Genomic DNA, 23,989 nt, shown 5'->3' with positions numbered 1-23,989 from the left:
TTCAGCTAGTATTTACTTAAACGATTTATGAGCATTGATTAACATCTTTCGTCCCATCTCTCAAACACTTTTCTGCAAATCAGATAAAATAGCAAAAACAAATTATAAGTACATACTAAATAGGGGGAAAATAATAAACTTTTTTGTAAAGCAATATATACTTCAAGAGCGAAACCTCCATCAAAACCTCAAACATTGTTAGTTTGAATAAAATGCTGTTCATATCAAAAACAATTATTAGATTAAATTATTTTGAAATTGTGATTATTTAGAATCGGTTAGGTCAGGAAGAATCCAAGTTTCTAGTTCTGTGTAAACCCGGAGAAACTGAATCTGGGAGTGTTTGTGATATTGTAGTTCGAGATTATATAACTATCCGGTAATTTTCAAAAATATATATTATATAGCCCTGTTTAAAGTACCAAACAGCAGAAATTAAAGGCATTTTTAACCCAAACATGTAAGACATTATATCTGAATATCTACGCAAATATTTAAGAATATCGGAAATTTTATCTTTAAATTTCATTTGTAATGTCTAGCTATTTAATCTCTTAACATCTTAAATATAGACTATCTATAAAAATATCTCAAAATTTCTATCCTAACAGCTTTTAATATTGAAGCTAATATCTTAATATATCTAAATTATTTTACTATTCTAAATGTATTATTTACAGGGGTGTTTTACACAGACGAGCAATAATGGTTGCCATGAACACCGAACCCTTGGGAAACCCTCATTATCATATCGGAGAACTACAGTTCTACTCTCTGTCGGAGCAGGGAGAGGTTGGGTCTACTCCGCTCTGCAGTCTCCGGTTCAATCCGGTTCCAATCAAGGAGGGAAGGTTCTTCAATCAGTGCATTCAAAAGAAAGGTAGTTTGTGAATTTGATTTTTTTTTCAAAATCATCTGAAAATCATAATTTATCATTTGGTAACAAAACAGTTTTAAGTGATCTTCGATATTTTTAGATTTTTTTTAGGAAAATCTTTTTATGTTTTAGGCCTGTCTGACTTTAACGACGACCATGCTGTAGTGGTTGTAGGAGGCTGTGAGGGGAGTGCTGTTCTAGGTGTAGTAAATCTTCAGGTAAAGGTCAAATAAAATCGATAAATTGAAAATTTGTAATTTAGAAGAAAACATTCGATTTAATGTCCAAGATTCTTTACTTCATTTACAAATTTACAATTTTTGTTCTTATTTACATCAAGACCACTATGAACTGTGGCTTATCTTGATCTAAATTCAAAACTTTCAGGGATAATAGCTTTTAAGTCCTCATTGATTAAACAAATTTAAAATTTCTGCAACTATATTAAAGAGGAAAAAGAAGCAGGCCTTATTTTATAAAGCTGATAGGATGCATGTTATTTAATTGATTCCCCTGTATCTAGGAGGAAAGGTTGGTTCATAAGCTCCAACTGAAGAGCCCAGGTAGAGTAGGAGGTGGAGCTGGTGGTTGTGAAGGTGGACTCTGTCAGTACAGTGTTGTCAGTTTAATGATAGATCGGATACACACGGATACATGCTCTATACTACTCTCTACAGGACAGCTTATAGTTATCCATCTAGTCAGTGGAACTACAATCTTTCACAGGTTTTACTCTAGAATGATCCTAATATTTTTCTGACATTACATACCATGACATGAGATGACATGACATGCAATAACATAGGATAACACGCAAAGATGTCTATGTCCGATTCACAAGAGTATCTTTAATGCTTACAAGCTTTGTGTCATCAAGTATTAATTAGATATCATAGTTTATGTTCTGTTCACGTAATTTTTTCCACTGTGGTTCTCTCCTCAAAAGTGACTTGCGCATTTCTACTACAGGAAAACAACGGGAAATATCTGATTAAATACTTTGAAACTTAGAAAACGACTATATCTTCCATCAGTGGCGGACATAAGGGNTAGGGGGGGATAAAAAAATTTCTAGGGGGGCTAAAAAAAATTTGGCGCGCTTTGCGGGCCAAATTAAAAATATTCCCCCCCCCTACAGAATCCTTATGTCCGCCCCTATCTTCCATATTATTGATCAGATAAAGGTTTCAAGGGTACCATTGTAAATCGGACATCGCCATCTTTGCAAAGAGGGTCACTTGAAATTACGCTTACAGTCACTTAAACCGCTAAAATAAATGGCTGATTGTTAATTAATTGTTTTTGTAGACATCTTCAGTTTGACGGTCAGCTTAAACTAGCCTTGCATCAGCCTGGCCTCCTTGGTAAACAGAGAATAGGAATCAAATTCAGAAATTATGTTACTTTCTACGATCTCATTCTTTCAGCAAGGTAATTTCTCTCTCCTTTTGTAAATATGTAAGTAATTGTGATTTGTTTTGATTTGTTAATACTAGGTATAGGTACTTTTTTTTATAGGCATATGTACTTTCTCATATGTATAGGTACTTTTTCATGGGCATATGTACTTTTTCATAGGCATAGGTTCTTTCCTATAGGCAAAGGTACTTTTTGATAGGCAACGTTATACTTCCTCTTAGACAAAGGTACTTTTTCATAGACATAGGTTCTTTTTGTGTTGGTGGCGATTGAAATTTTAGTTTCTGTTATTTCTTTCTCATTTTGTACCTCCATGTTTCTTTATGTTCTTCTCATAATGTTTTTTTAATCCAGGAGTAGTGAAATAGATCTGAAACATATTCGAACACTGAGGATCACGAGTATAGACGCGGACGGACGAGAGACAAGGTTGGATGATAATCCATCCCAGGAGCTGAGAAGACAGTTTGGAGAACTACAGAAGAGAGTTAGAGCTCTAAACCAGTACACCAGGTTCAATCAGTACTAATTAACTTAATTCAGTAGTAAACAAATATGTTTTTGCGTTCAGAGGAAATAGATAAAATAAAAAATAAATTTGCTATTTAACGCCAATTTTTCAGTTATTTCCCTCTTCTAGGATAGTACAGTGATATTCTTACTAACCTGGAATAATATAAATTCATTGATTACTTCAAAGTCTTCTTTGAATTATCTTGCGTCATTCATTATAGGTATCCTGATTTTAGCAATTATCGTTAATAAAAAAAAAAAATAACAGCCCTAATCTTGTCATTTCCAAAGTGGGGTCTGCCCTTTTTTTGCTCTCACAAATCTCATAGATATTAGGAATTTTTTGAATCTCAATTTATTAAATAAAACCATGACACATTCTGAACGAAATCATTCATATCATAAAAGCACACAAATGGCAGACCACATTTTGGAAATCGCATGACTTTTCTGATATTATTTTTTCATGAAAAAATATTGCTAAATTCAGGTTACCATTGTTTAAAGCCTCAAACTATTTCTGAAGTCAAAGGCACCTTTAAAGTCATCAATAAAATTACTCTATTCCAGTATATTTAGAATATCACTGTAAGTCAATGTCAATAGTTTCTTTTTCATAAATAGTTTTTGTTTTTGTTCCATTCTTATTTCATTTTTAACCCCAAACACAATCTCCTTTATTTTAGCGGAATTCAGAAGAAGCTGGATAAAGGTCTGCGTCCTGGTACAGTGACGCAGGGCGTACACTCTATGACGCAAAAGGTTCATCTCGTAACCAGTAAGCTAGACCAGGCCCACGGGAAAGCCAGGGAGATTGAGGCGGTTGTAATCGCAAGCATAGCTTTCGATAACCGGTTTTGCCACGCTCTAACTCTTAACAGGTTAATTATTACATTATTTTTAAAGATTTTTTTATTTTGCCGAATTTGTTTCTAGTCAAATTTTAAATTTAGGGATCTTGTATCTTTCGATTTGGAAGGCACCATGAACGTATCAGAAAATGGTAGTAAACTTAAGGATTTGAAAGGAAAACATAATAAAAGTTTGGACGACGATGCACCAAGCCGGAGTACACGGAAAACGCGAGAAAAAGACGAAGAACCGGTTCCTGGATCCTCCAGGCAGAACCGTAGGAGATAATCTTCACTCTCTGAATCCCTGGATCCGTAGCACAATTCAACATAAAATAAAATTTTTAAATCAGAAATTAAATTGAGTGTATTGACTCATGATCAAATGATGTGCCGTGGCCTAATGGCGGTTTTGGGCTACTTTCAGATAAAAACTTTTTAACAAATTTATTTTATAAAATCTGATAATTTTTCCAAGTTTTACATCAGATGAGTTTATTTTTTATTTTTCAGTTGCTCATGCTCAGACAAACCAAACCAGCGAATTTTGACAAATAATTCATATTTATAAAAACTATTGTTTTTGATAATTTTAATTTACTCGTCCCCGGTTACGTTTTCAATATTTCCCTTGACGTTTTTTTTAAAAATAAGAACCGACTCTGAAAACATTTTTTATGTTGCATAACAGTTTTTCAAAGCAAGGACTGTAAACTTTAATTCTTCCCACTCTTGAATTGTAACAGAGTACCATCAATGAACCGTGGCAGCAATCTTTAAACCATTAATTATCAAAGTAACTTCGATGGAAATATTTTCGTTGTTTTATGAATAACCTTGCTTAGCAGCTAATGAATAAAGTAAAAATAGAAATGCATAAAATGGTTAGATACTTTTGTTCTAATTCTCCGCCATTGTTACTAAAATTGTTGGTTTAAAGTTGTGGTATCTCTGTGTTGCAGACTGCAGAGTCATTTTTAAAGCGAAGGATTATTAAATTTAAAGCGTATTTATTAAAGCACTTGAAGCTTGGAAATTGTTGCTGTTTTAAAAGATCTCGCCTTGACATCTTACAGCTGACGCCCGATGTACAGTACAGTGTACAGTGTACGTACTGCATAGTGAACAGTGTACAAAAATGACTCCCTGTTTCTGTACAGTATACATCACACCTGGTATTTACAATCGTGTACTCATACTCGTACTCTGAACACTGTACAGTTTACAATATTTGTTGCCCTAAAACGCATGTGGGAGTTTGAGCCTGGAATCTATTTGTTGAATTATGATAACATTTTGATTGTTAATATTTATTAAATAAGGCATTTATCAATTTTATTCTTTCAAATACATATATTGTCATGTTTATCTTGTTCTGTTAATAATTCTTCTTTCTTCCAAACCCTTATATTCTAGAGAGTAATTCATACATAATTTATAAGGTATTTATATTTCTGCTGTTTTAAATATTTGATCTGAAAATGTTTCAAAAATTTTCAATCATTCTCTTTTAAAAGTCTTGTTGAACACGATTATAGAAATTTTCTATGAGATAAAAATATTCATTGTGATTTGTAAGCATGTGTATTCATGGGTAATTCCAAAACAAAAGCAACATTTTTTGAAAATTATGGAAGTGACCATTTCCGATTTGGCTGAAATTTTATACACAACTTAATGTTCGAAAAAAACCTATTTTATTTTTTTTATTACGTTTAGTTATGTTAATTTTAAGTAAATTTAAAAATTTGAACTTTTTGTTAAAAACAAAACACAGAATTTACCAAATAAATTTTTTTCTCAAATGTTCAAGTTTTTGATCACAGGTCGCCCCATTTTAGCCAAATGATCAAATCGGAGATGGTCATTTCTGGAGGCTGTCGCTTTAGTATTGGAATGGCCCTAATAACCTATAACAATTATACTTCAATATTTGTTGATTTAAAAAAAGTGGATGAGTTTGAAATCTGTTTAAGAATCCTGGATGAAAAATGTCTCTAGATAATTTGGAAGGTTTGCTGAGAGTTGAAGAGAGAACTGTGTCAGGTCAGCAATAGTTCAAGGAATCTAGAGTGTGATTAACGATACCCTTTGAACCTTAGACTCTTAGTCTGAGAAACAATATTCAAAATATTCTTATTTTTCTTTCTTAAAAGTTGATAACTTACCCGAGAGCGTAGTCCAAGGGCGTAGTTACTGACCCGATGGTCATAAATAATCAATCCTTTGTAAAAAAAAAACTGTTAGTACGCAACAATTTTCACAAAATTCCGCCAATCCATAAACCTGCTTATGCAGGTTTTACTGCTCTTAACAATGAAATGTTTATTTCCCAGGAGGATTTGATTTGAAGTAAATACTCCCAAAATTTTTTTAAGGGTTTAATACTTTACTGTTATCGAGTTTTTGGGGTAAAGCTTTATTTTGATTTCGTAATTCTATTGATTTATATAAGGAAGTTTTTAGTTTGTTTATTGTAGTTGAAATGACTCGTACGTTTTGTTTGCTATATCCAGGACGGGAGAAGATATATTCTGCTATTGAAGAAGATGCCCGGGATATTCTTAGAAACCCAGTGTTTCAGGAATACTACACATCGAGAAACTATACTCATCAGGAACCATAGGATACTTTCTAGTAGTTTTAGTAAACCTTTAAAATACTCATCAGGAACCCTAGGATACTTTATAGTAGTTTTAATAAACCTATAAATATTCATCAGGAACCATAGGATAATTTCTAGTAGTTTTAGTAAACCTTTAAAATACTCATCAGAAACCATAAAATACTTTCTAGAGTTTTAGTAAACCTTTAAAATACTCATCAGGAACCATAGAATACTTTCTAGTAGTTTTAGTAAACCTTTAAAATACTCATCAGAAACCATAAAATACTTTCTAGAGTTTTAGTAAACCTTTAAAATACTCAGGAACCCTAGGATACTTTCTAGTAGTTTTAGTAAACCTTTAAAATACTCATCAGGAACCCTAGGATACTTTCTAGTAGTTTTAATAACCCTTTAAAAGGAATATGTTTAATTTAATAATGTCGTTCACTGGATATTATAAGAATTTGGTATATTATTAAGCACATGCCCAACCCTTAAAAATGCTTTTTTATTTCAAATCCTGAAATTACAGCGTTTTTTTTTTAATTTTTCGAAAGGGGGGCTAGCACCCCTGAACCCCCCACTCCAGTCCCTCAAAATATCTTATTTTGCCCCCCCCCTCACATAAGTGCTAGCTGCGCCACTGATCATATGCGTTTAGTATATGAATTATTATTAAAAAATATAATAGCTATGGTTAATCAAACAATGGATTCATTTAATTATTTAAAAAACAATTAGTAAATTAATTTTGCTCGTGCAAAAAATCAGTGCCATCCTCCTCTGAGTCCTGATTTATTAAGGTTATAATCTGTGTACTTTTAATCTCTCTTAGAAAAGAAGCTTAAACTTGCTACATCCCTTATTGCACAGATTACAAGGAATGGCCAAGATAGGAAATTTCTCATGGCCTTGTAACACAGATAGGGGAGGGGGGGATTACATTTTCTCATTTTAAAGCTTGTAGTCTCCATGTATTCAATAAGCTGGAAAATATAATTGTTATGACTTCTGGAACTTTCTGCATGATAAACGTTGAGCGTACATCTCTGATACCAGCCTTCACTGGGTACCTATGAGAGCAGATTAGATTGTTTTGAATCCAGAATTTCGTTCAGTAATTTCTACCCTTGAACCGTTTTCATTTGTCTATCAAACAATCTACTATAAAGAGTTGGTTCAGGAGTTGACGTGCATGGAGGTGTACAACCTGGGGAAAGAGTGCTTGAAGATCCAGATGGACAGGATGGGAATAACAGAGCATTTCTGGATCAACAATAACTCGGTTAGAAATTTAACGAAATATTTTTGAAAAACTTGAGGACAAAAAATCACCGACTGAAATAAATCCGAGTAGGTCATTTTGTGAAGCATAAAAATGTTCTAAAGATACTTGAATTTCGGGCGGTCGCTACCTTTAATCCTGGAGGGGGATAGGATAACATTTTTTATCACTTTCTTAAGTCAAAGTCAAAGAGATTTTTTAAGTTTGAATTTTGTAGACAAAAAAAATCAAGCTAAAATAATAACTATGTTTGATTATTATAGACTTAAGGAATCTTTTTATGTAGAGGGTTAGTTCTTAAATTTTATGTTAAATATTCTTATCCTTACAGATTTTCTAGGTCTTCTTTGATAAATTGACAGTTCTGTTGAGAAATATAGTCTCTTAAGATTACATTGGCAAATCTTTTGAACATTTATTTTTTTATTTTATTTTATTTTATTTTATTTTAGGCTGAAACAAACTTGAAGGATTTGAATCTAATAACATTGAGTCTCATCAGGAACTTACACAGGTTTACCTAAAATTATTTAAATTAAATTAAAAGATGATTTTTTTCCTTTATAATTTTTTTAGGGATGTTAATGTATTTGAAATGCTAAGCCTATGATTTCAGTTGAATATTTTAATCTTATTTTTTATTTAGAATTAAACTCGCTGAGAAGGGTAAATCTTTAACTAGTCGGAAATTGGAAGAAATATACAAGTCCCGTACTAAACAGAACAGTACAGTTGTACCGGAGCAGAACTGTGCAATCAAGGTGTGCCACTTAAGTCGTGAGTCTTTGTTGAAATGTAATAATACAACTACACAATTTTTGGGGAATTTCGTTCGTACAATTTTTCAGTAATATTGCTTTTAAAATAATCATATGAAATTTAAGGAGTTTACGTGAAGTAAACCTAATTTAATTCATAATTAATTCCAACTTCACTCCAAAATCATAATTTAAAGATGTGGTGGGGGTTGGAAGGAAACCAGAGGTCGTCTGATTTTCAAATGAAGACCCTTGGTTTTACCGGTTTTCAAATCAGCGGAGTTGCGCTAGGGATTAAAATAATGAAAAAAACAGCTGATATTTGGCGCCGAATTTGTAAACATTAACAGGATTAACAGAAAACTAATATTTTTATTACTACCAGAGTAATGAAGGGAATCTGCCACGATCAGTTCTTCCGTCCACCCAGAGCGGTAGGATTGGATCACTCCCGAACCCGGAGATATCATCAGTTCCGTCCAAGCTTCCAGAACCCATCGGAGCTAAAAAAGGAGGAGGATATAGCATTAAATCTAGGATATATCTTGTATCTCCAGATTGTTTTAACAAGTACAATGCTTGGGTTACATCGGGGAGGGAGAAAGTTATCAAGAATGATGAGACAAGGAACCACAGTGAAAAGGAGAAGGAAGAGATGGAGAATAAAGGAAATGATATAGTTGTGGAGAAGGTCAAGGAATTGACAAAGGCATTTACTGAAAAGAGTAAAGATGAAGTTACCGTGGATGAAGATAGTGGTTGGTCGGATGAGGATGAGGATTGTAACGCTACGCCAAAGATCAATATAAATCTTGTCCAATCTAGAAAGAAAACTGAATCCAATGATTCAGGGTTTTTATATGATGCCAAGTTAGATACTGCCACAGAAAATGGATCACAAATGGACTCATATTCGAACCATAAGGCTAGTGTCATTCCAAAACTCAAAGCGAAACCAATCGGTATATTTGAAAATGGATCAAATGTTGACCCATATTCTAACTACAAGGCTAGAGTTATTCCTAATCCCGACTCGAATCCAACTCTTTGGAGTAAAACTGATCCCAAGTTCACCTCTTTATCTGGGTCCTCATCTGAGCCCAGTTCCATGCCTCGAGTTAAATCTGATACCAATTCTAACTCCATGCATAATATTAAACCCAATACTGATCTCAACGACAACTCTGGATTGTTCTCCGATTCAAGCCCTAAACTAGGACTAAAAATTGAACCCAGCTTCGAGGCAGCCTCTGGGGACTCTGGGTCCAATGAGAGTAGAAATCCTGTTTCCAACTACGATCTAAAGAAGACTGAACCTTATCCGGTTGTTCCTCTCTGCCAATCCTCAGGCCAGCTAGAGCCAGAATCAGGTGAACTTTCTATTATTTAAAGCAGAGTAAAAACATTTATTAATTAAATTAGACTAGAATGGAGAAGGTGTGTGTGTTTGGGAGATTTGCCCCTAGTTCTTTTAACTTGACTTGATTTGTTATAATGTTAATGATAATGATAATGGATAATGGATAATCTAATAATTAATGGAATATTTATTAGCGAACAAATCCAAAATTATAATTTAAAAGCTAAAGAGCTAATGAATAGAATGTTTCAAGTACAAGATAAACTAGATACCAACTAGACTAAAGTTAATGCTCGGTAGACCGTGCAAGATATAAAATCAAATCTAAGTCCACTAAGTCAACAATCATTGGGTATGCTATAGTGGCAACATGACTCAAATTTGGTCGTGTGCTGTGATCTTTACCTGCTAAAGCACTACTTAACATGACATTAATTCGGGTTTCCTCTCACATAAACAGTATTCGTTAGACGATTATAGAGATTGGGCTGAAAACACCGGATGGGGGCAAAACTTGAAACTCAAACCTACATTTAGGAGCCTTAATCAATCCCTGCTAATATGATTTGATTTGAATTGAATAGATGAGGATGAGTTTGAACCGTCACTGAAGAATATCCCGGAGAACTTGAGTCTAGCGGTAATTCTTCTTATTCATTCATTTATTCATGATAAAACATAGATAAGTATTTTTAATTTGTCAACACCATTTCATTAACTCATTTTTTAGAATGGGGGGGGGGGGGTACTCTGATTAATAGCATTGAATTTGACTAACTCAACCATTGTCAAGGATGCCCTAAAGATACCAGCAGTCTGGAGAAAGATATACATGAAAGGGGAACCAGTTCCAAAAGCAAGGTTGGACATATTCATACCGTTTTGTTTAAACACTATTTGAAAAGTAAATAACCGATTAACATCTGTTGAATTTCGACGGCTAGTCTTGAAAGTTCCGTTTATCTGTTCAAAATTAAGATCATGATTAAGATCATGATTTAGCACTTGAAATGTACACTGAGCTGAGCTAATTTGATAAATGCATTACTTATCCCAAGAATGTAATGCAAGGAAAGTTAATTGCAGTTGCGTACACTCTGCGTACATGTTGAAACCAGTTCTCTCTGGGCGGAATTTGTAAACAATAATAGATGCATAATTGTTCGTTTAGTATCCGAGGAGGTTAAAAGCATTAAATTTTGATAATTTTGATAATTTTGATAATTCACATAATATTTTCCTATGACCAGAATATTTCATTGATTATTTATGTGAAAGATGGATCCCATGCCAGGCTTCGACATCCGTCTTGTGTTTACATTACCGCCCAGAGACAGTACACTGCAGTACAAAGATGCGTACACCTCTGAAATGACTTTCCTTGCATTACATCCTTGACTTATCCTTTCTTTGAATATAACATCTTTGAAATTATTTCATACATATTTGAAGAGATTACCGTACAAATAAAGAATCGTTGGGTTCTTCTGTTTCGCTCTGCAGGATATATATTTTCTCTAAAATCATCTTTGGACCTCCTTATTATAATATTCTTCGTCTGTTAAGGATTTTTATGCTTTTAAAGGAAACCACTGTGTGTGCCCGGTCAGTTTGAAGATCCTATAGCGCAGGACAGCACACAGATAAGTGACTGCTCTTGCAACAGGTGGAATTAGATTAATTATAATTTGTGTATAAAAAATTCGGTTTTATTTTGATCATTTAATGCTAATTAAAATCGAGATAATTAAAATAAATAGAACTTAAACTTAATTTTAATAAAAGTAGCAATGCAAGTCGTGGATAGTTCAACAATCTCTCTTTTTTTGATAAACTCCGAACTCTTAAATAAATTTGGTTTAATACTGAATGGGTTTTACCATTTCATTTTGACAACCGACGATCCATATTAGTTTGTTTATTGACAAGAATATTTTAGTAGACCCTCGGTAGTATAAGATAACGCCGGTAATACCTTTAAGGATATTGTATAGTAAAACTTGACCCTCGGTAGTATAAGATAACGCCGGCAATACCTTTAAGGATATTGTATAGTAAAACTTGACCCTCGCTATTATAAGATAACGCCGGTAATACCTTTAAGATGAATGATTAGTTTAATGGAATTTCCTTCTTAATATAATTTTGGTTAGATCGATCAGAATGATACACTGTGGACTTTGTGGATTTGCTGTTGAAGGTCGAATAAGAAAAGTGTGCTATCTACACTCAAGTAAGCTTTCATTATAAACAGTGAAATAGTATTTTTCTTTTAAAATCATCTCCCTGTGCCTCTCAATTCATACTTCCCTATTGTGTAAGAAAAGTTTTCTCCAAGTGCGAAAACAATTAAGAGTTTTTATCGTTAATTTTAACGATTGTAAAAAATGAATGTAAAAAATTTATCTTTCATATTTTTACCCTAAATGTAAACAAATATTTGTCTAGTAATGATATAACAATTAAATTTAAATCTTTTTGGTTTAGATGTGACCTATCTGCATGATTTCACTGCCTGTCCTAGCTGTAAAACCGGGCTGAACCACCTCAAGGAAAAGACATTTTATCTACCATACTTTGAGCTTGAATTAGAAAAATTATTACCGTAATATTTAAATTTTTCGTTGTAAAATTCTTAAAATGTGCTGAAATCCAGGAATATTGCTTGCCAAATCTTAACAAAACGAAACCTGAAGTAGGATCCGAGAAGAAAAGCTCCAACTCCCCGTCTTTTCTAATAAAAGCAAGATCTACTACCTCAACTATTCTGGATAAATCGGGATCCTGTACGCCAATTGTCTCACAGAAATCCAGCTCCGGTCCCCCAACTGTCGAAAAGAACCCTAGCTCATGTCCTTCAACTGTCTGCCAGAAAACCAAATCAGGATTTTCAGCTATTCAAGAGAAACCTAGATCTAGAGCTGGTCCTGGTAATTATCCGGACGAAAATATTCAGATAATCAGAAAGACGGGACCCCTGGTTAAATCGACAGTATATCCGCAGAAAGTTCCAACCCCTGAAGAACTCTGGGATCAGAGAATGAAGGAAAAGAATGAAAGAGCAAGATTGGCTTTTTTTGGCGATTCTCCAAGGTCCAACAAGAGTCAGAACAGGTCAGCTCGTCCCAATCCTAGCTCTGAATCTGTAAAATCAGTCCCGGGTAGAGTGGGGAGAAATATTGTTATGTAAACCAATTTTTAAATATCAAGTAATTGTAAGCTGTACCATTTGTACCAATAATAAATTCCAGTTTGTAACGCAAAATTTATTGATGCATATTTTGAAAAATCTTCATTTCTTTAGCAAAAATCATGTCTTTTGTAATCTTATTCTCTTTATTTTTGCATTTTTATTACAAATATATTTTTTTTACAGAAATAAAATGGATGAAAATGTTCCTGAGATAGTATGGAAGAAAAGGGTTGAGATAGAGCTGAATAAACTAACCGAGGAACCTAAAACAAAAACTGATCTCCTCAGGAAGTAAATAAACTTCCTTCTTTTTTTCAAATACAACCCATTAGGTTGAGAATCATTTTCTGTGACAATTCTTTAATTATTTTTCAAAGCAACAAAAATGTGAGGACACAAAATTATCGTGTTTGTTAGGTTCATGGGATTAAGCTTATAATAAATCTTTAATTATATTTAGTGCGTGGAGAAAGAATTTGGATTTAGTGGTAAAGGAGAAAACTCTGAACACGAAACCAGTTCTCTTTGACAGGGTATCTGGTTTTTAAACATACTTTCAAAATTAACAAAAGCTAGTCTACAACTGTTTTTTTTTTAAAGGGACTGTAAACTTTCTTTTAAGTTACTTTATACTTAAAGAGTTTCTTGCTTGATACAAAACAGTCCTTTACACCTTTTCGGGCTAAAGGAAGATATCGTCATTTTTCGTCACTGTCACATAAATCCGCAAGTTATTTTAAAGAGAAACCGCGAGTTTTTAACACTAAAACAAGAAGATCTTTGCAATTTTTGCTCAAATGAAGGTTTAAAGGGTACCATCTAAAAGCGGACAAGTTCATCTTCTAGATGGAGGAACATTTCAAATTGCGTTAACAGTCCCTTTAAAATAAAACTTCAACACATTTAAATATCTCTGATTAATATCTTAATAAAGGAATGGTTCCCTGCACCTCCTAAATCTGGAGGATCATCCAAATTATGTAAACTTACTTCTGGCTCTAAAGAGGTATATTTAACTTTCTCTCCGTTTTGCTTCCTATCGTCACATCTTATAAACTAGGTTTTGGACAAACTAATCATTTGATTCAATTTTAGTTTTATGTACCCAGAGCTGGGAACGAATAGTGGATATCAGGATTAATGCTTGATCCACTCTTTTTCTTAATCTCCAAGTTAAATTAAGCTTGTTCTCTTCTTGTTTTTAATCTCCAGATTCCGATGGGGATTAAGGATATCCCATTCTAAAGTTTTCAGCTCAGGCTTTATGGAAATTATGTTATTCCATCCGTTGAACAAGGTTACCCGCAAAGAAATAGACTTATATTTTCGGTATAAAACTCGATAAATATATTCATAGCTCTGAAGGTTGAATTTGATCTTTCAGCCCCGAAGTATACAGAGATGGAATTTAAAGAATTTGAGCCGCGGTTTAAATTCGGCCACTGGATAATCAAGCAAAAAGAAACTAAAAGTTAAACTGTGGAAAAGCATGAATGTGATAAAAATTACTGATTAAATTCCTCACAGTATCTAAATAGAATAAAATTATTAAAGTCAAACTTAATCGATTCACAGTTAAATGAGTTTAAATTTTAGCCAATCTTTTATTTAAACCTTTGATGGGCATAATTCTAAAAAAGTTAGCCGCGTACGCTTACAACATGGTAACAATTAAAAAACAATTTGGACACACAAAAGATATTTTTTATTTATCGTTAAACAGCTATTCAATCATATTTTAATATACATATTGAGAATAAAGTAAAACTACTGTTACTGATCCCTAGCCTTGAATAAATCCAACTGTATTAATTAGTTCTCCTGGCTGCCAGTCTGCTGGAACTCCAACCCCCTGACTGTTTGCGTCTAGCTCATGGAGAGCCTGAACATGCCTTAGTTGTTCTTCCATATTGAGACCTACAGGGAGGTCAGATTTTTCAATGCTGACAAGGTTACCCTCTGTATCAAGTAGAGCAGTACACCGGAAAGCAACATTATCAAGGTGCTTGTAAACACCGTATGCTCTACAGACGTCTCCTTTTGTGTCGGATAGCATGCGAACGTCCTTTATCTTACCCAGACCGGCATCAGATTTTGGAGCATCCCACCAGCCTCGCATCCCGTCTAAATGCTCTGTAGAGATTGCCAAAACCTCACAATTTAATTCCTTGAATCTGGGCATCAGGGATTCCAGATGATAGAATTCGGTCGGTGTCACGTACCCAAAATCCACAGGATAGAATATAATAAGTACATATTTTCCTCTGTGAGACGACAGAGTAAATTCTTCAATAGTCCCTCCATTAATGAAGGAAGGAAGAGTAAAATCTTCGGCTGAACTTCCTGGTAGCATTTTGAAACTGATTTTAAAATTGAATTTCGCGGATTTCATTCTTATGATTTTGCGAAGTTTTAAAACCCGAACCCGTCCTTTACTCGAAAAGGTGACATTGTTCATTGATTCATCGAGTGTATAAATAATATTGATTTTAAATCTAGGTGGTGGATCAGATTCGAATCCTGGAGATACCAGCAGTTAGTCCGATACCTACTCTAAGTACCTGGGTTCCTATTCAACGGAATATTCTTCCAGGTATAACACAAATAATGAACATTTGTTTTACTTTTCTCATTCTCAAAGTAGGGTTATTAAATAAGGAAAAATTGGGTGCAATAACCTTTTTTATGCTTTAGATAAAGAGACGCCGACAAATATTCCGTATTTCGGCGACGAAGTAATTGAGAAAGACACACACTTCATCGAGAGTATGGTTGAGGAGGTTTACTTGGTGAACCAGGAGGAGGAGGAGAAGTTCAACCTCACGGACGACGTGTTCATGAAGCTCATCGCGGCGGTTAACAGTTACAGAGAAGAAGGTCTATTTAGCTCAACAAATACATATATATATATATATATATATTTTACTCGATGGCGATTTTCTCTTCTTTCCCCCCTCTTCCTCCTTTTTATTAAAACCCTTTCTGAGTTTAGATCCTCGTCCTGGTTTGGTTCTCCACCACCCCGGATCAAATGCTGAGATGGATTACTATTCAGAATCTCAGAAGAATATCAAACTTCCGGGTCTTATCGTCTTTCAGGTAATTTCCGTTCTTCATTAAGAAGATTAGGCAAGGAATTTCTGGATAATAGGAGTATTCAGATACTATCGGATACCGCAGCATTTAGATAACGAAGGTTTAAGGGGTTTTCATAAAATGAGAGAATGATATATAAATATATAAAAAAAAAATAATATGAAAAAGCGTTAACTTTTTGTCGAAATTAAATTTAAGGATAGGTGAACTCATTAATTTGTTTTAAAGTGATATAAACCCCTGTTTTAGGCAGTTGAATTGCAGTTCCCTGAGCTGGGTTCAGTACAGGAACTAATCTCAAGGTTTAAAATGCTCAGGGAAGGATCAGATCGGGAACATTTTGCTCCCAACATAGACTCAGAACAGGCTGGTGACTTAAGGTCAGTGGTTTTGTTATTGACAATATTAATCATCGACATGTAAAAATATTTGATCTTTAAAAAATTATTTTTCAGCGCTGAGGAGACCTTACATTCGTACAAATCTCTTCTTTGTCGGTAAGATAACTAATAACTATACAGAGTGTCCCATATCATATCTGCTGCAGGAAAATTTTAATAATAATTAGCCTTATACAGTTTTTTAAATGATTCATTCTTCTTGAATTTTCTGATTTAAAGGATTAAAACGAGGTTTAAACGATGTAATATGATGTGGGACACCCTGTACATAAATTATTCAATAATTATAATATTTGCACAGCGTTCGATCAACGATGTGTACTTTGTTTGAAATCATCTAAAATCTTCAGGAGATGTTTCCTGTTCGATTGTCCTCTTCATAGAGACGATCCTGTTCTAGAATCTCCGATCCAACGTCCTCACACAAGGTGAAAAACTGGTTCTTAACCCAATTTTACGTGAAGTGGCATGTCCGATTTACAATTGAGGAACAATGAGGAAGATATTGTCGTTTTAATTTGGAAAGAGTTTAATTATGATAATTTCTTTCACAAATTGGAAAATCTTTTTTATATAGAAACCACAATTGTGGGTATTTAATTTTTTAGAGAATGTCTCATTCATCCGTGATCAGAAAAAGGTTGAAAGGGTAACATGGTGAATCAGACATCCCACTCTTTATGGATTACTTGAAATTACGTTTGCAGTTCCCTTAAATATTTTTGAAATCAGAACTTCAGTTTTCCATTAATTAGTGAAATCAGCTTGAAGGAAAAATTTAAATAGTTTCAATAAAGATAAAACGTTTAAGGGATGTTCCTTTGTCAACTGAACCATGCAGCTCAAGATGCTACCTTAACAATCCGGGACATACAGCTCTTCTTTCTCCAAGGTAATATTTCATTTCTTTAAAAAAGAGGAAAAGGTGGGCTTCTTTGGTTTCATTAGAACTCTGGCAATTTGATTCCAGGGGCGTAGTCAGTAATTTGTCCAGGGGGGGGGGTTCCCCCTCCTCCTGATTATGCCTCTGAATTTGACCCTTCTTCAATTATAAGAAATCATTAATTGATTGTCAAGAAATATTTTGATATTAGGATTCAGCAGGCAGTTTAATTCAATTTGTCTGACTTGATACGGTATGTATTGTACGTACAATGTACATTCTCATTGTACAGGTGGTTTCTTCTTCTCTGCTCTCATCTTTCAGCTCTAACTCACCTTATTCCGGAGTCAGCTTAAACTTTCCCGTTATATAGCTTCAGATCTAGTTTCTTATGTTTTTTATGTATATTCTAGAACCCCTATGGTAAACAAGTTGAAGGGGAATAAATCATCTCCAAGTCTGTATGATGAGGGTAGAGCGGAGAGAGTTGCAAATCTTCTCAACCCATCTGGGACCCAGGTTAGAAAGAAGAAATTTTTGTGTAGAATATTAGTGTATAAGTTAATGGAAATGATGTCTGATTTCGAAATTGAAATAATTTTTAATTTTTTGAAATTTTGTCGAAATTAAATTTAAATCTATCTACAAGTCTTTATCTTGTTATATTAAAGCCCTCTGGGAAACATCAATCACCTTTCAAGACTTGATTGACAATTTGTAACTTGATAAGTGTGGTTTAATATGGCAACATGGCTTAAATTTGATCGTTTGATGGAACCTATTTAAACAATGTTATAGTGAGGACTTGAAACTCCAAGCTAAAACCCAATTTCTTAAACATGCTACAAACATAGAGCGTTACCATAGTGTGAATATGGTTCTAAGACTAAGAAATTGGGCTTAAAACCTGAAAGCTGTTGACTAAAATCTCCACATTATGAACAGATTATGTTAAATGAAATAAGACATGTATATAATTAAGCAACCCAACCGTTACAGGGGATATTAGTTCCAAAACTAACACTTGGCCCATTTCTAACACTGAGTGTTAGAAATGGGCCAAATCTGCAAACTTATCTTTTTCAAGAGCATTTATCTTTAAATCCAAGTCGAGTAGAACAAAATTACGCCATATATTTATAAAAAACGGCTAAAACTATATATTGAAACAATAAATGTCAATTTTAAACTCATAATAAGGTGTGCGAATTAGTTTTTGATGATTCTTGATTTCATTTTCGAACATATCCCTATTTTGAAACAACTACTGGAATTCATCTCATGTCGCGTTTTCGGAACATATCCTGGTTTTGAGACAATTACCGGATTTCAGCTCAAGTCGCATCCTGGTTTTGAGACAATTACCGGAATTCATATCAATGTCAATTTTCAAGTATTTACGCACTTATGAAACAAAACAAGATTGTTTGATAAGTTAAAATATAAACAAAAAAGAAAATAAAAACAAACTGTTTTTTATAATTTAAAAATCATTACAGCATTTAGAAATCAAAATATTAATATCATTTGTTCTTACAATATATATTTAACTAGAAATGCGGGAAACTGTGTTTAAAATGTTTGAAAATAAATCATCCATATTCTCTAATTTAACAGATAAAACGTGGAAACTTAGATTCTAGAAATAATTCAGAAGTTAATTTAGTATTCATAAGATAATTTTTGTTTTCAATGATTTATTTTGTAAGTTACAAAAATGAGTTTTGTTTTGAATTGTGGATTATACTCAAAAACGGGAAAGTGGGTTTTGTCCCGAAAACGCGACAATGTTTCAAATTAAGGATATGTTCGAAAATGGGAAACCTAACCTTGTCTTGAAAACGGTCAAGAGATTTAATGTAAAAAGAACTCCTATTATAATTTTGATTTGTAAAAAAAGTTTAAAATTGGGAATTGTTGTCCTCGTCATGTTCAATAAAATTTTGGTTATAGTTTTTATTATCGACTTTTTCTGGATATGGGCCGGGATCCAAAAAACCCATTCTTTCAATTTGTGCCCATTTCTAACACTCAGTGTTAGAAACGGGCCAAGTGTTAGTTTTGGAACTAATGTCCCCTGCATCAACTGATTTAATCTGAAATTTTCTTAACTAATTTAATTGTTGATAGACTGACGTCTGGACAAATGCAGAGAAGAGTTTGTTTCGTGTTCTAATTCTTTCCTTCCCGGGGAACTTCTGCGCTATTGCTCAGGTAGAAAAACAAGAACGTTCTTTAGAACTTTTTAAAGAAATTCTCAGTGGAAACTTTTAATTTGAAGTTAAATCCGTCTAAAAACAACTGATTCAATTTTTTGCGACAACTTATTGGCCGAGCACAGATTTGTCGTGGCTCCTTTGTCGGCGATTGAGATATTCTACAGGAATGAACTTAATCCGTCGTTCAGCATATGATACGGATTAGTGCTAAAGAGATTACCAATATACAAGTTGAGATCTTGGTTCTATAAATGAATGGTTTGTTAGTAAATTCTAGAAATAGATTAATGCAGAAAAAAGTAAAACTACTTTTAATATCATCAATTATTTTATGTTAAACTACCTTGGTAACCCAGCTTTGCGTAGAGTTTTCATTATAATAGTAAACCCACTGAATTAAATATTTTTAAATCAGACTAAGAACTTGGTGCTGGTCCGTGGTTATACTGAGTTCACAAATAAAAACAGACAAACAGAGATTGCTACATTATATGTATAAATGAACTGTACTTTTTGTTAGATAATGGCGACTAAGAAGTGCAACCAGGTGTTCGAGTTCTCTGTCCAGGAAGGGAAAACGAGCAGAGGAGAGAGGAAGATGCGTAATCTCAAGGTGAAATATTCAAGGATACAAGGACTTTTTCTCTTTTGTTGTTTACTGGTTAATCGTGAATAGAATACAATCGTTTTGTAGTAAAAGAATTGATTATCCTATTTTCCCCCTTTTCTTGTGTTCTTTCGATTTTTGTACGTCCCTCTTCCCTCTTAATTATTAACCTTGGTCTGGGTATATATAGTCTTAATGAATCAGGCGAGGAAGTTTGGTAAGACCCAGCAGGCAAAGCTTTACAAGCATACACAGGGGGGAAAGAAGGAGAACAAGAGACCTTACTTTCCTTGCAATCATCCAGGTATATAATAATACTAGCTCGGGAACCCAACGTTGCTGGGATATGCGTCGACCAGCCTATCAAAATTTGAGGCAAATCGGTCAAAGGGCTCATAATTTGTGATCAGAAATGCTAAATAAAGACAAATAGACACCAATAGCAAAGATTAATATTCAATAAATTATTTATAGATACTGTAGGTTGGAAAAATTAATAAATAGCAGTCAACAATCTGGATCTATGTAATCTAATTAATTAATTTTATCCAAAACTTATTTTTAGGACTGGACTGCGCCCCTGAAGTTTGCAGTTGTATAGAAAATAATAATTTTTGTGAAAAGTTTTGTCTTTGTCCCCCGACATGCAGGTTAGTTTATCTTCGTCCCAGGGTATATATTTTTTAGAAAAATCATTACCTCTCTCTTCAAAAATTACTTGCTCTTTGTAAGTTAGGAGTCGCCGCACATAATTTTGTCAAGGATTTTTAAATCGCTGAATTTAGTAAACAAATCAATTACAGGGTCCAAGTATTTATGTTTTTCCCAAATCCTCGGAAAATCGTTGCCATCTTAGACTATCTATTTCAGTCACCGATTTCCTGGTTGTAGATGTAAAAGTAATTGTAAAACTAGCAAGTGTTCCTGCTTTCTTGGCAGCAGGGAGTGCGATCCAGATTTATGTCTCAGGTAGATAATATTGATAAAAATACTTAGATTCTATTCTGACCTTACCTTTTCTCTGTCCCTGACGCTTTTTCAAGAACTGATCCCGTTTGTGATCAAGGCCTTAGTTCTGTGTTGATTCTGACCCTGGCTTGTTCTCTTCTTTCCAGCATTCTTATTCTATCCCTGACTTAAGTTCTGTCTCTGATTTCTGCTCGTTGACTCATGCTTTTCATCCGTATCTGATTCTTACCCTGTCTTTAACTCTGACCCTAATTTTAAACCTGACCTTTACTTTGTCTAATTATGATTCTGTCCAAGAATATACTCTGACTTTTACTCTCGCCCTTAATCTTAATTTTCTATTACATTGACTCTTGTTAATATTAGTTGTCTGGATGGGAAACCAGAATTGAATCCTGAAACGAATAGTTGTCAGAATGTTTACCTGCAGAGGATGATGGGGAAAACGTTGTTTGTTGCTCCCAGTGATATAGCAGGTTAGATTTATCAACAGAAATAATTTATTCAAAGCTTCATAAAAATATCAGATATATCTCCAGATTCCAGATAATACCAATATCCAGGAGCAAGATACCTTTCATTTTGCGCGAACACTCCCTCTAAGAAATTCTTGTAGTTCGTGATTTGATTTGATTGTTATTTCTGTAGGGTTCGGTTGTTTTATTGGAGAGATTGCTGAAAAGAATGATTTTATTGCGGAGTATGTTGGAGAAATGATAACTCAGGTACTGTTTTGATTTGTGAATATGGTCTATCAAATGATAACTCGGGTACTGTTTTGATTAGTGAATATGGTCTATCAAATGATAACTCAGGTACTGTATTAAATAGTGAATATGGTCTATCTAATGATAACTCAGGTACTGTACTGAATAGGTAAAATGGTCTATTAAATGATAACTCAGGTACTGTATTGAATAGTGAATATGATCAAATGATAACTCAGGTACTGTATGGAATATACTATTATTTGCGAAGGCTAAGACTTCTAAGAATATTGTTTGATTCATTCTTACTTAGTCAAAACGCTCATTACTTAGGGCAGCAGACCATTTTCAACCTTCAATTTGTTATAATTGTAGATTTCCAGGTCGATATGCAAGCCTCAGTTTTATAAAAATCGCATAAATTCTATTGCAACTGCTAATTTTGACTAAAAAATTGCGTGTTTGACAAACTGATCTAAAAATTAACTTTTAACCAAATTAATGCATGCAATGTCCAGGAGGAAAGTGAGAGTAGGGGCCGGGTGTATGACATGGCTAAAAGTTCATACATGTTTAATCTCAACGAAGAATATATTGTTGATGCAGCAAGGTAAAATACAGTTACATACCGAATAGTTTTATCATTTTTGTCAATTTGCAAAACCTATCGTATCTCGGTATCTGGTAAAAGGCAGATCGTCATAGGATTAACTCCATATTTTATGGAATTCGCAATCAGCTATTAACTGAGTTAATTCATTAGAACTCAAGCTTACAATCTAATGTTAAGGATAAGGGTTCTTTTTATAATTAAAAACATAAATTTGAATTTTTTATAGAATATCTAAACTTTTTTTGAACTATTAAATGAAATGAATGCATGTATTTCCTTGCTAATTTAAATCCAAGCCTTCATTTTTCTTGAGAATAAAAAAGAGAAATAAAAGATGAAAAATGTTACCGATTTAATATTTAAGTGTCCACTGTCCAAAATATGACAGTGAGCAAATCCATGATTTGTTACGCTCGTCACGCTTAGAGAATACAAGTTAAAATGTTAAGGTTTGGTGGAAATATCAGGTTTGCAAACCACTCCAGTAAACCAAATTGTCAGGTAAATGTACTCAGTCTTTATTATTTTTTATTATCCCAATATGATTTCATCAATTTTCATAATTAATTTTCCGAATTGGACAAAAAAAAATTAATTCTGCTAATTAAGTTATCTAATCCAGGTTAAAATCCTGCTGGTAAACGGAGATTACAGGATTGGCATCTATGCCAAGGAAAGAATTGAACTCGGAGCAGAGCTTTTTTTCGACTACGGCAAGGATTTCATCGGCCACGATCTTATATAGAATCATTTGTAATCTCTGCACAGTGAATCATTTGACAATAAACCTGTAAAATTTGTCAAATACATTTTCCAATATCAAAATCTTGGTTAATTACAAGGTAACTTAGAGACGTTAAACATTATTTTTATTCAGACATAGTAAACTTAGTATTATAAATTATTATAATGTCCTTGCTGAATTTTAAAGATGATGCACGTTAAAAAATTGTCTAATCAGAATCAGAACGATCGTTGTTTATAAGTTTTGTACGCATAGTCCTATTTTCCGCCGCAGAAAATGTCAGAAATTTAGTAATTCTTTTACCCCAACCTCGGAGAACTGGTAAATACACTAGTAGATTGGAAATCCAGCTTGTCGTGAAATTTTCCTTAGAAAAGTCAACCCGCTCAATTAAAGAAGATTCCAGTGGTTCTACCTCATTCCCCTATTAAAACGTTAGGCTAACCGGTTCAACGCAGGGTTCATGAGTTTTGATGGACCATTTTAACAGAGACTACTACTTAATATAAATAATAGATTGATGCAATTTGGTCAATAGGTATATAGGTTATGATCGGGCATAATTACAGGAAAGTAGGGCTAATGTAAGAAATGATTAAATGTGGGTAGAGGAATAGACAGAATTGCTAAAGTATGTCGGAGAAAAGGGGTATTGGCAGTAAATAGTAGGAGAAGTTACAATCATGTACATAACGGCTCAGTCAGTTTGGTGGTGGACCAATTGTAATGACAGCTGAATGTAGAGTGAATATTAGTCTCCTGTTGCGGGCATGGTGTTTACCTTGGCGGAGGGGGGGATAGATAAAACTCCTAAGAATGCGCGAATACCGGATATTTCTTTAATTCTCTCTCTCTATGACAGCTTGCCATGACAGCTTGTTTCTA

The 23,989-nt window shown here is 33.8% G+C and overlaps 2 protein-coding genes across 7 annotated transcripts in view; one reads left to right on the top strand and one right to left on the bottom strand.

Annotated features, from left to right (window-relative positions):
* LOC111712081 (histone-lysine N-methyltransferase EZH2) overlaps positions 1-23,184 on the top strand; it is a 58,393-nt gene extending 35,209 nt beyond the window's left edge. The window contains exons 2-22 of one of the 6 annotated variants that reach the window (XM_023486597.1): positions 13,048-13,155; positions 13,325-13,397; positions 13,799-13,870; positions 15,364-15,457; positions 15,559-15,741; positions 15,857-15,963; positions 16,210-16,340; positions 16,416-16,457; positions 16,712-16,789; positions 17,173-17,253; positions 17,658-17,763; positions 19,375-19,458; positions 19,984-20,076; positions 20,275-20,374; positions 20,636-20,720; positions 20,941-21,039; positions 21,406-21,515; positions 21,688-21,764; positions 22,265-22,356; positions 22,809-22,860; positions 22,982-23,184. In XM_023486597.1, the coding sequence (XP_023342365.1) occupies positions 13,055-13,155; positions 13,325-13,397; positions 13,799-13,870; positions 15,364-15,457; positions 15,559-15,741; positions 15,857-15,963; positions 16,210-16,340; positions 16,416-16,457; positions 16,712-16,789; positions 17,173-17,253; positions 17,658-17,763; positions 19,375-19,458; positions 19,984-20,076; positions 20,275-20,374; positions 20,636-20,720; positions 20,941-21,039; positions 21,406-21,515; positions 21,688-21,764; positions 22,265-22,356; positions 22,809-22,860; positions 22,982-23,104 (1,983 nt within the window). In that variant the 5' untranslated portion in view covers positions 13,048-13,054 and the 3' untranslated portion in view covers positions 23,105-23,184. Of the gene's footprint in view, positions 1-272; positions 380-680; positions 881-1,009; positions 1,096-1,400; positions 1,604-2,185; positions 2,309-2,650; positions 2,810-3,495; positions 3,691-3,762; positions 4,995-5,636; positions 5,707-6,176; positions 6,278-7,451; positions 7,554-8,005; positions 8,068-8,199; positions 8,315-8,696; positions 9,682-10,255; positions 10,312-10,464; positions 10,533-11,256; positions 11,338-11,824; positions 11,905-12,158; positions 12,224-12,327; positions 12,930-13,047; positions 13,156-13,324; positions 13,398-13,798; positions 13,871-15,363; positions 15,458-15,558; positions 15,742-15,856; positions 15,964-16,209; positions 16,341-16,415; positions 16,458-16,711; positions 16,790-17,172; positions 17,254-17,657; positions 17,764-19,374; positions 19,459-19,983; positions 20,077-20,274; positions 20,375-20,635; positions 20,721-20,940; positions 21,040-21,405; positions 21,516-21,687; positions 21,765-22,264; positions 22,357-22,808; positions 22,861-22,981 lie in introns of those variants that run through there. The other 5 variants (XM_023486595.1, XR_002767381.1, XR_002767383.1 and 2 more) reach the window with 5 other exon arrangements.
* Positions 14,552-15,287, bottom strand: LOC111712088 (peroxiredoxin-2). Its single transcript, XM_023486609.1, has one exon. It carries the CDS (start codon positions 15,254-15,256, stop codon positions 14,648-14,650), a length of 609 nt encoding a protein of 202 aa, XP_023342377.1. The 5' UTR covers positions 15,257-15,287; the 3' UTR covers positions 14,552-14,647.
* Positions 23,185-23,989: the final 805 nt, after the last annotated feature.

The sequence above is a fragment of the Eurytemora carolleeae genome, unplaced genomic scaffold (genome assembly GCF_000591075.1).
Source record: "Eurytemora carolleeae unplaced genomic scaffold, Eaff_2.0 scaffold807, whole genome shotgun sequence".
Lineage (NCBI taxonomy): Eukaryota > Metazoa > Arthropoda > Copepoda > Calanoida > Temoridae > Eurytemora > Eurytemora carolleeae.
The sequence above is the reverse complement of the archived record's forward strand: the minus strand, read 5'-3'. Positions and strand labels throughout refer to the sequence as shown.